The sequence below is a fragment of the Callorhinchus milii genome, unplaced genomic scaffold, assembly GCF_018977255.1.
Source record: "Callorhinchus milii isolate IMCB2004 unplaced genomic scaffold, IMCB_Cmil_1.0 Scaffold10, whole genome shotgun sequence".
Taxonomy (NCBI): domain Eukaryota; kingdom Metazoa; phylum Chordata; class Chondrichthyes; order Chimaeriformes; family Callorhinchidae; genus Callorhinchus; species Callorhinchus milii.
This window is the reverse complement of record NW_024704751.1, coordinates 12,644,534-12,662,995: the sequence shown is the minus strand read 5'-3', so window position 1 is coordinate 12,662,995 and position 18,462 is coordinate 12,644,534. Positions and strand designations below refer to the sequence as shown.

Genomic DNA, 18,462 nt, shown 5'->3' with positions numbered 1-18,462 from the left:
AACTTTAGTAGCTGTGGATTTGGATTTCCGCCTCGATGTTGGTTCACACTTACGCAGCTATGGTGAGTGAGTGACTGACTGACTGAGTGAGCGAAAAAATAATATATATACATATATAATATTATATATATATATATAACATAATAAATAATTTATTTGTGGGGTTTTTGTGGCACCGAAATAAATTGGGAGAGAGCGCGCGCGCGCGAGAGAGAGAGAGAGAGAGAGAGAGTCTGAAAAAAAACATTTATTTTCATTAAAAAAACAGACGCGGGGCGAAAAAAAATCATTTATGTTCCGACCAAATATTTTTTTCCCCCCTCAGCACAGGACACAGACGTCTGTCTCACTTACTTGACACCGATTATTTTAACGGCTTTGATTATATCTGGCGAACTTATATAATACACATATATATATTTCAACACAGAGAGAGAGAGAGAGAGAGAGAGAGAGAGAAATGGGTACGAATTGAAACTCGCGTGAATTTCAGACCTGAATTGCAGCGAACGTTTGTGGGTTTAATGCAAATAAATTTCAGGGGAGTTTTAAGGAAAAGTGCAAAGGAAAAGAAAACACAGGTTTTTTTTAAGTGTTTCGTTCGATTTTATTGTAATCTGTTCTGTTTAAGTGGCTCTGAAATAAGGACTTTCTCTCTCTCTCTCTCTCTCTCTCTGTGTGTGTGTGGGAATAACAGGGAGTTTTGAGTGTTCCGTGTAGAGAGAGAGCGGCCGAAGTGATGTGTTCTCACGCTGTTTTGGACAGGAATACAGTTCGGGACTGTGTGTGTGTGTGTGTGTTTTTTGTGGGAGAAATAAATGGGGAAATTTCGATTTCAGAACGAAATTCAATTTAAAAGAGAAACGGAGACAGAAACAGAACAGAGAAGGAAGGATGCGAGCGGCCACTTTCAAATGTCGTGAAGGAAAGGAAAGAGAAAGAAGGGGGAAAAAAAGGGGGTTGTGGGGGAGTGGGGAGGGGGTACAAATAAATAAATAAATACATCAATAAATATTTGGGGGAATAAAGAAGGGGTTTGGGGAGTTGGAAGGCTGGTGTGTGCAGAGTATAAATATAAATATTTCTCTCTCTCTCTGGTGAAAGGGAAAGGGAGGGGTCGTGGAGGGAATTGGCGGGTGGGTTTGGGTGGGTTTGGGATGGCATAAACACGAGTGTTTTTTTTTGTGTGTGGGGGGGGGGGGGGAGAGGGGGGGGGTTCCACTTCTCCGTCTTTCTCTGTCTCGTGTCTTTAAGACCAACACAAAAACATCGACCTAAACGGTGTGTGTCTCTCTGTCTCCCTCTCCCAGGATCGCCACGACGGTGTCAATGGGAGTCACAGCGCCCGTTTGGCCCAACTGGGGTCCATGAGCCAAACTCCCTACACGGCAGCGCCTCCTCTCTCTCACACCCCCTCCTCAGACTTCCAGCCGCCTTACTTCCCACCGCCTTACCAGCCTCTGCCTTACCCCCAGAGCCAGGAGTCCTACCACAGCCACGTCAATGACCCCTACTCCCTGCCCAGCCCTCTCCACCCGCCCCAACAGCACCCCTGGCCGCAGCGCCAGCGGCAGGAGGTGTCGGGGGAGCCGGCCATCCTGCACCAGTCCCGGGGGCTCTCACAGCTCGCCAGCCTCGACCCCCGCCGCGACTACCACGGTGTCCGCCGGCCCGATGTCCTCCTGCACTCCGCTCACGGCCTGGACGCCACCGGCCACGGGCTGGCGGACTCCCTGGCTCTCCACGCTCTCAGCCACCCCGGCATGGAGGAGGTAAGCTCTCACACCTGCTCACACTCACTCACTCACTCACTCACCCACTCACACTGAGAGCCTCCCCCCCCCCACCACAGCCCCCACACACACTCACACACACTGAGCCACTCACAAACACTCACACTCTCTCACACACACACACACACACAAACACACACCGTGGAGGAGGTAGGCTCACACCTGCTCACACTCACACCTCCCCTTGCTCACACTCACTCACTCACTCACACACTGAGAGCCTCCCCCCCCCCCCCCCCACACACACACACTGAGCCACTCACAAACACTCTCTCTCTCTCTCTCTCACACACACACCACGGATGAGGTAGGCTCACACCTGCTCACACTCACACCTCCCTTGCTCACACACACTGAGAGCCCCTCTCAAACACTCTCACTCTCTCTCTCTCTCTCACACACACTGAACCACTCACAAATACTCACAAACGCACACTCAGCCACCCCGGGATGGAGCAGATAAGATGTCACACCTGCTCACACCTCCCAGCTCACACACTCACACCCCCTCACACACTCACACACTCACACCCCCTCACACACTCACACACTCACACCCCCTCACACACTGAGAGCCCCTCACACACACAGACACACCAGGCAGCAAGTTTAATAATAATACTAACATAATAATCCTTGCGTTTGATAGAGCGCCGTGTTACGCCTTTGAGACGTCTCAAAACGCTTCAAAGAATATATTGCAAAGTGTAGTGACTGTGTATTTTGCGGGCGGAACGCGGCAGCCAATTGCGCACAGCAGCGTCCCCGCAAACAGTCGTTTGCTTACTCCGGGAGGAGGAATGATTTGGGGCTTAAAATGAACCCAAATAAATGTTCGAATACCCCCCCCTCCCCCACCCCCCCCCCCACCCCCTCAATTCCTTTAATTTACTCAACATTATTCGGGTACTATTGCATGTGTCAGATATTTAAAAATAATATTAAAAAAAACCAACGTAGATTTACAGGATACAATACTAACTGTGTGTGGAAGTGATAATAATAACAACAACAACAATAATAATAATAATCCTCGCAGTTGATATAGCGCCTTATCGCATCGTCGAGACGCCTCAAAGCGCTTCACACAATAACACTGTAGTGCGGATCGACTGTGTCCTCTCTGATCCGTTTTGAGCTCTCGGCCGCGCTCTCTGGGACCGAAAAGGACATTAAATCGGAGCAGAAACTCGTTTAGAAAAGACTGCGTTTCCCGTTTTACTCTGAATTCCCGGAGTCGAAGTCCCCGTTTAGCAAAACACCCAAAATACCGCAGACACTGGAAATCTGAAAACAAAAACAGAAGATCCGTTTAATGAAATGATAAAGGGATAGAATTGATTCCAACGCCATCGAATCAATGTTTGTTTTTACCATCGAACCACTGTGTAGAAACTGGGACGATTTAACGCAATATATGTCGTGTGTGCGCGTGTGTATATATATAATACATATATATACATATATATATATATATAACACCCCCCACCCCAAGAGATGTTGCGAGAATTGTTCTTTAAACGTTATATTGCGAGCTAATCTGGAAAGTCAAACGGGGAGATTAATCAGAGGCATTAAACCATTTTGGTACAGGTTAAACCCGTGTGTCTTTTTGGAATGAGAATCCGTTTGACTCCGCTGTGCAGAGAGGGTTCCGGGTAGTAAAGGATTGGTTATAATTTACGCGCACACACACACGCATATATATATATATATATATACATATAGATAATATATATAATCTATATCTTGGTGAACAAAATGTGGCATTGAGAGAGAGAGAGAGAGAAAAACTCAGAGAGAGAGAGAGAGAGAGAGAGATCCCTCGGTAATAACACACTGTGTAAAATAATGAGACATTTATCAACAGAGTCGCTCTTTCATTGACACGCTTTGCGCAGTGTGTGTGTGTGTGAGTGTGAATGAATTTTTTTTGTTACGCCAAAAGCTGTGTGAAGGATTTATATGGTCTATTGGGCTGTGCTTAAACCGTGTCTGGATTATCGTAATACAAAGTGACAAGTTTTGTGAAAGCAAAGGGTTTGGGGTTGGAGTTGGGGATTGGGAAGGTAACGTATAATCACAGTAAATCTCCAGCAGTCCCCGTCGCTGGTGCCCCATTTCCAGGGCTGTTTCGTTGGGAACAGCGACGGTACCCACATATTTACTGATCCAATCCAATCCAATCCAATTCACCGTTGAATTTCTCCCCTTATGATCCCAAGTGCGCAATGGGCCGCCGCGTTTCGCCCACACACACAAAAAATACATATACAGTCAATTCACTTTACCGTCTATTCTGCGAAGCGCTTTGAGACGTCGAGGAGACGTGAAAAGCGCTGTACCTCATGCCAGGATTATTACTTATTAGTATTTTAAGGTCGGGGAGAGGCTGGGAGTTGGGAAACCTCGCGCAGAGGTGCCTGACAATCCGAAAACACGCGCTTTAGTCATTACCAGAGTCCAGAAGAAAAATAATTGAAGGCAGACCAGGGTAATAAGAGGCATTTTCCTCCCCACACACCAACAGATTAGCCCACGCGGAGAATTTCGTGTCGTTTGCATTTGTTGTCGACATCGTCGCGTATTTAGCAAATGAATACAATCCCATCAACACACATTAATACATACAACCAGAGCCCAGAGAATAACACAGTCGCGTTCGGAATCAGTTAACCAATGAATTAGGTCAATTAAATTAAGGCAAAGTTTGAGCTAAAGAAGTATCCTGGATATCTCTCTCTCTCTCTCCATATATATATGTATATATGTATATATATATATATATATATATATATATATATGGGGACACATTCCGGATTAGTTCAGTTAATGTGTGTGTGTGTTGTGGAGGCAGTGACTGCTGTGGAGAGGTGAGGAGATATATTATAACCCGTTGCTCCCTGTTTTGTGGGTTTAGCGAGTCTCTGGTTCTCGATAGATTGTTTCCCCTAAAATCTTTATATATACCTTTATATTTATTATATAATTCTCGGATTTTGCCATCCTCCCCCCCCCCCTCTCTCTCTCTCTCTCCCTGCCCCACTATTCACTCTGTGTTGTTCCACTTCCACTCCATTGAAGACAAAACAAAACAGGGACAATTTTTTTACGGCGGGGGGGTGGGGGGCAAAAGAAAGGAAAGGATGGGAGAGAATCGTTTGCTAATGGAAATGATTTAACATTACAACAACAACAACAGCAGCACCGGCTTGGGGCAGAGCTGAATCTCAGAGCGCTTAAGTAAAGTAAACTAAAGAGGGCAAACTCGCTCAGTGACTGCTTTGCTATAGTCGGGGAACTCAACTCAACTCAACTCTGTGAACACCAGTTCTCTCTGTCTGTGTGTGTGTGTGTGTGTTTTTTTTACACACACACACACACACACACACTTGAGTCTGTTCTTAAGCCTTTTCACAACCGGTCCAAACCCACAGCACCAAAACCATAGCATCAAACTAGAATTGGTCTCCCGCGGTCTTCAGTAACATTCAGTTGATATCTCCTGTGATGTGTATCATGGGAGTGTTTTGCTTTTGTTTTAGTGTGTAACTGCTCTCCCGGTCTCTGACACACATTTGCCCCTTTCTGTCTATTAATTTCTTTCTAGGATTTTTTTTGTGTGTGTGTAAGTGTGTGTGTGTGTGGGGGGGGGGGGGGGGGGGGGCGGAGAATTCCATGCGTCGCACCTACCCATAGAGATCCCCAGAGATACTATCTGTTGGAACCAAATAATCCTTAACTTCTTAGGCTAAAGTTTGACTGACTGACTGATTGACCGATGGGTTTGAACATTGATGAATCCATGAAATAATAATAATGATCTGTAGCGTGTGTGTGTGTGTGTGGGGGGGGGGGGGGGGAGAAAGTTTAATTATCGGATGTTACTTTACATTTCTATTTAGCCAAACAATCCCCCAGGATATATTATATATATACATATATAATTTGATACAGCGCTTTATCACGTCTTTGAGACGTCTCAAAGCGCTTCACGGAATATACTGTACGGTGTAGTGACTGTGTATTTTGTGGGCGAAACGTGGCAGCCAATTGCGCACAGCAGCGTCTGTCCCGCAAACAGCCGCGGAATCGAAGTGACCACATTTTTTTCTGCTCTAAAGTGTATCCCAATCCTTGTGACATGAACACACACACACACACACACACACAATAATTCCCACTGTGTGTGAGTGTGTGTATAAGCGCCGCTTGTAACCAGAATAGATTCCAGACTCCATTATACACCGCAGCTATAATATATATTATAATATATTATAATATAGTGCTCGCGTTTTCATCGATGCCCCATATCTTTCGTATTGAGGCTGACATACAAACCACACGGTTCCACAATTTATCGACCCTTTTTGTACCGTCAGAGTCAAACAGGTTTCTTTTTTTGTTGTTGCAGAATTATCAAAAAAAAACATTTTAATTCAAATTAAAACGGGATTAAAATAAAATACACACAGATGAGTGCGGTCTTTATATATATATATATATTTTCCCCCCAAAGTTTATTAGTTTACAACCGCAGTTATTAGTTTTATTAGTTCCAGCGTTTAACAGACATCTGAATTCTGGGTTGAAGGTACTTTTTATATTTTGGTATCAATTTTCTCCGTCTCCCTTTTATTTTCAATTGCCCTTTCTCACTCAGGTGCAAAGCCAAACGGTACGTGACATTTTTGCAGTGTCTGGGGATGCAATGATAAGTGATATTTTCCACATTTAATTTAATTAAACTGCTATTAATCTGACGATTTGCTGAGAGAGAAACGAAGTAGACATTCCCTCTCTCTCTGTAACGCACAAACACACAATTACACCGCGTTTACAGGAGCACAAGTTACTCGTCATCCGATTTAACTGTGTGTGTTATTTGAAGTCAAAGATTGAGGATTTAATGTACAGTATTTCTTTTTCAAACATATATGCATTTGTGTTAAAATAAATATCAGGAGAGAGTGATTCTGTGGCCTTTTATTTAATAATAATCCTCGCATAATACTGTACATCTGTGGCAAAAAGTGTCCTGTAGCAAACCAGGAAGGTATTCATTTACACGTTTAATGTCAGATTATTTGTACTTTTTAACGATGAAATAATAATAATAATCCTCGCGTTTGATATAGCGCCTTACAAAGCCTTCGAGACGTTTCAAAGCGATTCACGGGATATACTGTAAAGTGTAGTGACTGTGTACTGTGCGGGCGATATTTCAGCTGATGAGAAAGTGGTGGGAATGTGGGTGTCAGTGTCGGTGTTAGTAAATATTTAACTTCAAAGCATTAACATTATGCGTCGAATCTATGAGCTGAGTTTCCGTGACTATGTATATTTTTTTACAAGTTGATTTATGTCTCTGTCAGACAAGGAGATGCCGTCGTGGCAAACCATGAAGGCAATTTTTTTTAATCCAAATATCATTTAACTCTTGTGTAGAATTTACCTCGTGACTGTCTATCTTTCTCTCTCTCTCTCTACCCACTGTCCCAATATATTGTTTGCGCCTCAAACAGATTCCGACCTTCACATTTCAGACAGAAATATTATCAAATGCAACGATTATTATGTTTGACACACCGAATTGGACTTTAATTAAAAGTTTGTGGTTTTGCCCATCTCTATTATAGGTTGGAGTTGAATATATTTTCATGAGTTGGGCTGAAACGTGATTTTTCCCCAAATATATATATATATACACATATATACATATATATAGAGAGAGAGAATTACATTCAGAGAGAGAGAGAAAGAGAAATACAGTCAGATAGCGAGAGTATCGATCACACACAGATATAGAGAGAGTTACAGTCACACACAGAGAAGGAGTTACAGTCAGAGAGAGAGAATTACAGTCTCACACACACACACACACACACACAGAGAAATGCAGTCAGAGAGAGAGAGAGAGAGAATTACAGTCACAGAGAGAGAATTACAGTCACAGAGAGAGAATTACAGTCTCACACACACACACACAGAGAAATGCAGTCAGAGAGAAAGAGAGAGAATTACAGTCACAGAGAGAGAATTACAGTCACAGAGAGAGAATTACAGTCACAGAGAGAGAATTACAGTCACAGAGAGAGAATCACAGTCACAGAGAGAGAATCACAGTCACAGAGAGAGAATCACAGTCACAGAGAGAGAATCACAGTCACAGAGAGAGAATCACAGTCACAGAGAGAGAATCACAGTCACAGAGAGAGAATCACAGTCACAGAGAGAGAATCACAGTCACAGAGAGAGAATCACAGTCACAGAGAGAGAATCACAGTCACAGAGAGAGAATCACAGTCACAGAGAGAGAATCACAGTCACAGAGAGAGAATCACAGTCACAGAGAGAGAATCACAGTCACAGAGAGAGAATTACAGTCACACACAGTGAGGGGGGTGGGGGGGGGGGGGGGGGGGGCAGGAGTCAGGACTTGCACTGTGGACTTGCAGAGATCAGGCAGCTTTACTGTTGATGACTTCCTGCTCTGGGAGCAGCAGATCCACACCCCGGGACAGCTTGTAAAGTGCCCGCATCAGTGCACACAGAGCCGGGGTGTCTCACTGTGAACCGGGAGGGCACAGAGGGTCGGGTTAATGGGCAGAATCCACGCAAATGTTCGACCTTCTTTTTCTTTACTACTTTTTTTTTAACAGGAAAATGCTGACTGCACAAACCCCTTAACATGTTACCAGACACCTTGACTTAACCACCTTGATTTTTTATTGATCCCCTCTCTCCACACACACACACACACACACACACACTATTGCCCCCACTCCACCCCACACACATACAACCCACTCCCCCCACACACACATACATACACACTCCCTCTCCCCACAAACACACACACCCCACACATATACACACACTCTCTCTTCCCACTCACACACACACACACACACACACACACACACGTCGATGTCAAATGCAAGGATTATCATTCAACTTGTACTTTGGGTAACTTTAGGAGATTTAGGGATTTAGCAATTTAGGGGATTTAGGAATTTAGGGAAAAAAAACACAGTAATGTGTCATTGCCTCAACACACCTTAAAGACTGACTGTGCGATTTAAGCTCCAATTACAATTGAATGATTAAAGCAGAGAAGTGAAATTGATACAGTAATAACTAACACTCACAGATTACTGTTTGCTCTGGGACACAAAAAAACAAGTGAGGTTGTCAGTAAATCCCCAGTTCGACATGAATTCAATCCGATTGCCACCCAATTATGCGTCAAAACAAAACAAAAAAAACTTAAGTCAGGAATAAATAACAATATGAAAGGGAATTCTCATTGCTTTGAATTGAATACAAAAAGCAGCCAATCGCTCGTTCAAAGCCACTTGGTGTTCAGAACAGAATGAAGTTTACTTCACACTACATTGTGAGAGTCTAAAAAAGAAGTGTTCTTTCTTATTAAGTTCCACCGGGCAACAAACATCATACATGTCATGCAGTCAATTTTAAAATAAAATGTAAAAGTCTGGCGGTTTATTTCTTATAAATAGATATACATAGACATAACGCTGATGCAATTTCTTGCTCTGATTGAGTTAAAAACAACAACATCTTGCATTTAAACGTGTTCTGGTTTATTTCAAGCTTGTGTGTTGTTGGGAAAATAGGTCTGAATGTTAGTTAGTGAGGAGTCAGTGTGAACTGTAAAGAAATAAATATGTTTGTTCACCTGACTGTGTCGGGGAATATATATAATATAAACTGTGTATATATATATATAGACAATTAACCCAATCCCCATTCCCCATATTGCCTCCCATCATCATGTGTGTTTGAATGTGGTGACTCTTACACTTGCAGTCCAGGCTCAACCATCGGTAATAGTAATTACTATTATGAATTAATTACAAACTATACACACACTTAGGGTTAGGGTTAGGGTTAAAGTGATGGGCAAAAGACTGGTTAAAAGGAGGAAACGAAACGGGTTTGGATTCTGGAACCCTCTCTGTCGATCAGAGAGATAGAGAGATAGAGAGAGAGAGAGAGAGGTGTTGAGGATGAGAGTGTTTCTGGTACCAAGTCTGTCTGTGCGAATCTCTCTCATCAAACCAAATCCCTACTTCCTTTCGCTCACATCGCCTTACGCGCGTTTCGTAAATCTGCACCTATTTCCCCCCCTTTTGGAGAGAGGACGAGTCGCAAACCCCTCTCACTGAGCAATGCAGATCCCAGTGATCACTGCACATCTCCTGTGGTCGCAGAGGCGAGTGTTGGGACAGCACAACCAGTCCCAGTGCTTTTGTTCCTATCACATCGGGTCATTCGCACACGCTTGTGGAAAAGAGCGCTTAATAACCTCCCCAAACGCTGTATGTCTGGTTCTCACACCACAGCCTCGACGGGTCAGTTTGTTGGGAAGTGAAATAGGATTTCCTGCTGCTGATGATGATGGTGATGATGATGCAGTACTCCCCGAGTGATCATAAACCAGCAGGACATAGGGAGCCAAGTGCTCCCCCAAACCAGGACCGGTGTGTGTCTGTAACATCTGCTTTAACTCTGACACACACTCACAGTCACATAGACACTCACAGTCACATAGACACTCACACACACACACACTCACAGTCACATAGACACTCACACACACACACACTCACAGTCACACACAGACACTCTCACACACACACACACTCACAGTCACATAGACACTCACACACACACACACACACTCACAGTCACACATAGACACACACACACACACACACACACACAGGCATTGCCCAGTGCCCACTATGACAAGTTGGCCTCGTTGTTATGTAGACAGAGCCAAGAAAAAATAATAATAATTCATAATATTTATAATAATCCTTGCATTTGATACGGCTTTCGCAGTCGTTAAGAGATACCTAGAGGGAGATAGATAAATGGATTGATAGATGGATGGATATAGATAGTTGGAGAGGTTGATGGATAGAGATAGATAGGTAGAGAGAGACTTTGTGGGCAGTGAGGACAGTTGAATCTATCCCAATGGGCAGGTGGGGAGGAAGGGAAGGTGTGGGTGATGGAAAGAGAGAAAATGTTGTTATATTCGGAATCTGTTCATCTTAAGTGATCTGTTTCTTTTTTTTCTTTCCCTTTGGTTTATCTTTCTTTTCCCCCTTTACAGTCTGTGGACGACACCGGCAGCTCTGGGATGCACATATTGGATCAGTCTGTGATCAAAAAAGGTAACCCATCTCTTGTTTGCTTGTTTGTTTTGTTTTGTTTTGTTTGTTTGTATGTGTTTTTGAGCCTATGCTGAATGAATTAGCGCTTATTTCAATCATTTCATTTGTGAGAAATACAGGGTGACCAAAAAGTTGTGACGCCTTTACAATGTCTAATAAGTCTTAAAAAAATTATGGTTATATATATTTTTTGGGGGGTGATAGGGTAGATATCAAGATTTTTTGGTCACCCTGTATATATATTCTTGTAAAGGGGATAAGCCACTCAGGAAAACAATATATATATATATATATATATTCATTTATCCATAAAATTGCTACCAGTTTCTACAAAAACTGATAACACACACTCAACAAAATAGACCTCTGCACTGTTTCTGTGTATATCCCCACCTTCTATCTACTGCAATGTTACCTTTATTGGTTGCTTTATGGTTGATAACATCTCCCTCAATTAAGTTGTGTCCATTTAACGCTGTAAACGTGGGCAAGTTATGGCTGGGTTACAGCGTTACTAGGTAGAAATGTTTCTCTGAACTTATCCGCAACTTAGAATAATAATAATAATCCTTGCATTTGATATAGCGCCTTATCACATCTTCGAGACGTCTCAAAGCGCTTCACAGAATTATACTGTAAAGTGAATTAACTGTATATTTTGTGGGCTCAATATGCAGGGATCAGGACAATAATTTGCCCGTCTCTGTTCCTGTTTGCTAAAGGCAGAGGGCCTAAATTAAAATAATTTAGTGAGGTTACAGGGGGAGCTTTGTACACACAGAGATTACATGATAGACCTGGTTACACATATCCAGTACCACATGGGTTCTGTTTCTCTCCTCCCCAGACCTGATCTTAGTTATGACAATAATTTCCCAATGCCGAGAACAGGGATAGCTTCCTTATCTTTGCTATTTTTATTAAGTACACACACACACACCACACAAACACACACACGCCTACAACTTGTAAAAACCTAGATATAAAACCTGTAGCTAAAGTACACAATGGTTAAAAGCTTTTTTTGTGTGTGCATGAGGACATTTATTGAGAGTTGATGTACTGAGCGGGACCAGACTTGTATTGTATTGAAGGCTTCTTATAATAAAAGTGGTGAAGTTTGCTTAGAGCACAAGGCAGTCTGACTTACGCGTACACAGCAGTGCCCTGGGACAGGTAAAAATTATATGTTGAAACTGCAATTAACTCTGAGGCTCCGCATTTTACCAAAGTCTTGGCTTCTGAGACCGTTCTACGTGTGATCCTGGCAGTTGAATGTGATAAAACACCGACCCCCATAGAAAGTTATAGCACAGAAGAAGGCCATTGGTCCATCTTGTCTCTGCTGCCTCTTTGGAAAGAGCAATCCATCCGTTCAGCCCGATTTACCTGCTTTTTCTCTTTCTCCTTTTCCTCCCGTGGACAGTTCCCCTTTAGATATCTATCTGGTTCCCTTTGAAAGTTAATATGGATCCTTTCTCGACCGCCGAGTGTGTGCGTGTGTATGTGTGCGCGCAGCAAAAATTCTAATCTCTTCCCTTTGCGACCTTGCTAACTCGCCCACTTGTCACTGAAGATGATCCAGCCAGCGTGTGCCAATCACAAGTTTACTTCAGTGTGTCTGCGTGTACGTGTATGTGTGTACGTGTATGTGTGTGTGTGTGTGTGTGTGTTTGTGTGTGACAGTGAGGAATAAAATGTGTTTGATCCCAGTGTGAGGCAGTGTTAAAACCAGAGTGCGTGTGATTCAGTGTAAACCGATGCTGATCGCAGTGTGGGTGAGTCAGAGCAGGGCCAGTGTTGAATACAGTAAGGGTTAATCAATACAAGTTTGTCTCAGACCATCAGCTGGCTCCCAATATTAACCCGTTCAGTACTAAATGTAAGTTTCTACCACTTCACTCTGTCTGTGAAGTGCTTTGAGACACTTCACTTTCCTACGTGATACATTGGTCTGATCTGTGTAATATCGCATCATCGCCCGACATCATCTGTCCTACATCTGCCCAAGTCCCGTTCGAGAGTTTATATTCTACGCAAGTTTGACGTAACTCATACTTTGCATAAGTCGTACAAAATGTAGGGGGTCCCAACTGATACGGCATACGTGAGGTTTACCTTACGTAAGTGCAAGTTGTTGTTGTTGGTGGTGGTGTGGATGGACAGTTTGGAAGTGACATGTCATCAGTGTGTGACTGTTTGATTAACTGCGCTGTAAATGCAAGTAAATTTCCATCCAATAACTTTTGCGCCTCTGTGTTTACTGGGCCTATATATCAGTACTGGAGCAGCCTGGCTCTGACGTTCTCTGTCATTCCCTTCAGTTTTTTTACTGCAGAATTCTTCATTCCCTCTGTACTCCATTCCCTTATTATTATTATTATTATTAAAAAAAATGCTGCCACAGGCAAAGTTCTTATTATATAATATATTATTATTATTTTTGCGACATTGGCACTGACAAACAGATGCATAAATAATTAAATGAATGACTGTGTTCTGTAAACTTTTATATTTCGACCTGAGCAACAACGACGACAACAAATTACACTCACAAAGTGCCTTTCACGTCGGGAGGATGTCCCAAGGCGCTGGACAGTCAGGGATTTGGACCCAAACTGGGGGTTGGGATCAGAGAATTCTAACAAAAGTGAAGCAACAAACAAACTAAAAAAAATAAATAGCAATAGAAAGAGATACAGAGAAAGAGAGAGAGAGAGAGAGAGATAGATATAAAGATAGATAAATAGGTAGATGAAAAAGGAAACAAATCACATTAAAAATGAAAGAACGGGAAACAGCAAACACGAGCAGGAAACGCAGATGAGCCGAGGGCAGAGAGAGAGAGAGAGAGAGAGAGGTGTGTGTGTGTGCGAGGGGGGGAAGATAGAGTGATAGATTGGCCTTCATTACCCATCTCCAGGGCTCACTTACTTCTCATTCTCACTATTAGCCCCTGTTGAGCTATTGCAAGCATTAGAGACAGGCATCAGCCACGCACCAGCCTGAATAATCTCAGCTCAGCCACTAAGTAACCTACTCATTGGCTGGGACACTGCAATCGCTGTGATGTGCTAACTCTCTCTCTCTCTCTATCTGGGATTGGCTTTGGGAAGTCACTCTGTCCCTCTCTGGAGCCTGGCTGTCCTTTGGGAGAGTGGGGTGGGGGGGGGGGGGAGTTTGTTCTGCTGTGCGCAATTGGCTGCTGCGTTTCGCCCACAAAATATACAGTCAATTCACTTTAGGATATAAACTTTGAGGTTCTCTGAGACGTCTCGAAGACGTGATAAGGTGTTATGTCAAGTGCAAGGATTATTATTATTATATAATATAATTCTGAATTAGTTCTGTACCCCCTCACTAACCCCTATAACTGCCGGAGAGACACGTTCTACCATCCTTTTTTTTAATGACATTTTCTTTGCTCCCAAACGTGGGGAAATGTGATTTTCAGCTTGTAACAATAATAATATTAATCCTCGCATTCGACACAGCGCCTTATCACGTCTTCGAGACATCTCAAAGCGCTTCACAGGATATATTGTAAAGTGTAGTGACTGTGTATTTTGTGGGCGAAACGGGGCAGCCAATTGCGCACAGCAGCGTCCCCACAAACAGTCGTGGATTGAGTGACCGCTTTATAATTTTTTATAAAATTTGTTATATTTGTCCTGCAGCATAAACCCTGTTCCACGAAAACACTCAAGTCCCTTCCTTTGCGGAACCTGCATTTTTCTACTAAAAAAAAAACCCATAAGTGACAACAGAATGCATTCGCGCACAAAAAAAACATCGCACAGGAAATAAAATAGCAGCAACCCTTCCCCTCCTGCCCACCCACCCCCCACACCCCCGCCCCCCTCTCCTCTCCCCACAGTGTACAGACTTTGCAGCTAAACAGTGGGACATCCACATTTTTTTTTCAAAAGAAAAGCAAATTCAAATCAAATCCTTATGTCGTATTTTACCAAACGTTTCAAACAAACCAGTCTGCGTGGGCAGTGAAAGAGGCTTGATTTACGCAATGTGTTTTCCCTCGTGGTGCTTTGTGAGGATTCAGCTCTGAACCCTATCTGCCAAGATCCCTCAGTGACTGTCCAGCTGTCCCAATCGCCTCTCAACCCACATGGATATATATTCCGTGAAAAGCGATATTGTATTATATTGCAATATAATTGCTGTGCGCAATTGGCCGACGCGTTTCGCCCACAATATATACAGTCGATTCACTTTACAGTCTATTCTGTGAAGGGCTGTGAGACGTCTCGAAGACGTGATAAGGCGCTACATCAAATGCAAGGATTATTATTATTATTATTATTATTATTATTATTATTATTATTATTATGTGTATTCAGAGGGACATTAAAGATCCCATGTCACTATTCCAAAGAGAAGGGAGTGAATGCCGTTGGTGCCAGGGCCAATAATTCCTCAGTTAAATGGGTCGGTCATTCTTTCACGGCTGCTTGTGGGACTTTAAAACCAGGGTATAGTGGCAGCTTGAGCACTGCTCTGTATAAGATGCTGATGATACAGTGCCTTATCACGTCTTCGAGACTATTCTCGAGGGAATTGACTGTATATTTTTTGGGTGAAACTGTGTATCAGATATTAAACTGAAAATTTTCTCCACTAGAACAACAACAGCAAGTTAATAGGTCAGTTTCAGAGAGAGTTGTGCCCAGATGTTAGATGTCACCATTCTTCTCTCTCTCTCTCTCTCCCTCTCTCTCTATTGCTGCCTCATTATTGCTTAGTGTTTACTTCACTTAAATGGAATTATCTCTTGACTATCTGTTTACAAAGCATTGGCACGGCACTCATACATGGTTGATGGAGATACCCTGAAATCACATATGATTATGCTTTTTAATAAAACAATCCTTTGTGAATTATTGATTAAACCCATTCTTTTAGAATCACCCCCATCCGTGCAGAGTTACAGCATTTATCCACTTAAAATAATCTTGTGTATGCCTCTATACTGACCATAGTGCCAGCTAAACTACACTGAGCAACTCTATAATAATAACTAATAACAGTAATACTTTAATTTGATAAAGCGCCTTATCATGTTGTTGACTGTAAAGCAAACTGACTGTATATTTTCTGGGCCAAATGTACCCAAGTGCCAATATTAACTTTGCAGCCTGGGTTGAAACGCATTAAACCTGTTCATTTCACGTGTTTGTACTGTATAAACTCCACTCAAAACCCCGGGTGACCAAAAAGCCGCGATATCTACCCTATTATCTAAAAAAAAATGAAAATATCATCATTTCGTTAAGACTTATTAGACATTGTAATGGCATCACGACTTTTGGGTCACTCCATAAAAGGCAGAAAGGACTAATGTCGTCAGCAACTCTTGTCCCCACATCAGTCACCGAGTGTCTGGTCCTTCAGTGAGGAAGTGATGGTAACTTGGGATTAAAGGACCCTGGTCAGCCTCATGTGATAGAGGTTCACCCACTCCCATCACTCCTAAACAAAGAGGGACTTTTAAGTGGGCAATTTTGCCGTGTAATCTTCAAATATGATTCCCAGCGAAAGAAAGAGAGAGAGAGAGAGAAAGAGTGAGAGAGAGAGAGAGGGAGAGCAGTCATCTTAACCAGAAAGATCAAATATTTTCTGAGTAAATTCCCTCAATGCATAAAAGATAGCCTGTTTAACCGGTTGAGATAACAATTTCGGAAATGATGTGCATTTTTTATGTTCATACATCCACTGTCAACTCCACTTAAGGCTCTGAGCTGACTTTGTGTTAAGGGAACAGAAAACAATAGCGTTTCTCTGTACTGTAATAACCGGTAATGGAATTAAAATTGCATTGTATTCCTGGAACATTTCAATTAAAACCCATCCTAACTTATATTTTTTAACTTCATTAAAAGTAAATCCTTGCATTTTGATACAGCGCCTTATCACACATCTTCGAGATGTCTCAAAGCGCTTCACCGAATATGCCATACATTATATATTTCTAACCTGCAGTACTCCTTGTTGTTAATGTGTGATCACATCATTTTATTGGGGATATGACATATCGTGGGTAAGAATGTTGCCACAACAATTAGTTTACACATTTGAGTGTTTTCAAATGGGTGAATGTGTATTTATTGCTGGTGTCAGTGATTTGTTTAGGAAACATCCAGGATCCAAAATGCTCTTGCATGAGATATGTTTTTTATTAAATGTTTGAGGTCATGCAAGAAGTTATTATTAATCCATTCATAAGTGTTCCACATGAAATGTATCCTGAGATTCGTCAATTCGACTTTTATCCGAAGAATGAGATGTATTATTTTATTAAATCATTGTTCAAATAACTCAGAAATGCAGGGGCTGAATCAAGACTAAACAGTGCTTAGATGAGTGCACCAACGAAACAATAAATAGCAATATGTAGTGATAATAATAATTAACCTGGCATCTGATACAGCGCCTTATCACATCTTTGAGACGTCCCAAAGCGCTTCACGCAATGGATTGTAAAGTGGAGTGACTGTGTATTTTGTGGGCAAAATATCTGCCCGCTCTCCCTCCCTCCCTCCCTCCCCTCCCATTTTACACTTAAAATCATCTGGGCGCTTGTGCACTCAGCCTAATTAAGATTAAAAGCGCAGAGTGAGATAAATTGCCACAGTGCTGTAAGTAAACAGAAGCATCTTTCAAAAGATACAACCAGCACAAAAAAGGGAGTGTTAGTCAGGCTGCAGGCTTGTGCTGTGATTCCTACAGTGTCGGATCTCAGCTATCTTTATGTCTAGGCCGTCAGAAAAAAAGCACTGAGCAGAGGCTTTTGTTGTGGTATTTTTCCAGACAGGAGAAAAAATAAGAGTGAGTCACATTTCCCGGCACTCGGTTGCAAATAACATTGACATGGAAGCAGATTGTGCGACCGCACTTGTGGTTCGGTATCAGAAAGCACCTTAAACAGCAGGGACATAGACAAACAATGTCGGACTAGAATAGAGGATTAAAGAGTAATTCAAAAATAAAACGAAGCATTTTGAAACAATAACAGTGATAATAATCCTTGCATTTGGTATCGTGCCTTCCCACATCTTCCGAGACGTCTCAAAGCGTCTCACAGAATATAGTGTAAAGTCAATTGACTGTGTATTTTGTGGGCGAAACACAAAGGGGGAAAAAAAAACACAGACACTTTAACACTGGCCACCACTGTTTGTAATAATAATCTCATTTGGTTAATAAAAAACATGGAATCATTTACATTTTAATGCGATCAGGGAATTTTAGGCTTTGTTTTAAGTAAGGGCATTCAGCGAATTAACGGCAGCGTTTCCATATCCAAACTTAAAAAGAAAAGAAACTTAAATAACGTTGAGGCAGCTGTGCGCAGTGTTGGATGCTGAGTGTATCTTTATTTACCGACTACATCTTCTGTACAATGATCAGAAGCATTACTTAGCCAAACCACATGAGCTATTACA

At 42.3% G+C, this 18,462-nt stretch overlaps 1 protein-coding gene across 2 annotated transcripts in view; it reads left to right on the top strand.

Annotated features, from left to right (window-relative positions):
• Window positions 1–18,462, top strand: part of tfap2e (transcription factor AP-2 epsilon) — a 37,867-nt gene that overhangs the window by 415 nt on the left and 18,990 nt on the right. For both annotated transcript variants that reach the window (XM_007908743.2, XM_007908744.2), the window contains exons 1-3: window positions 1–62; window positions 1,311–1,772; window positions 10,942–11,002. The exon at window positions 1–62 is cut by the window's left edge. In XM_007908743.2, the coding sequence (XP_007906934.1) occupies window positions 36–62; window positions 1,311–1,772; window positions 10,942–11,002 (550 nt within the window). In that variant the 5' untranslated portion in view covers window positions 1–35. The remainder of the gene's footprint in view (window positions 63–1,310; window positions 1,773–10,941; window positions 11,003–18,462) is intronic.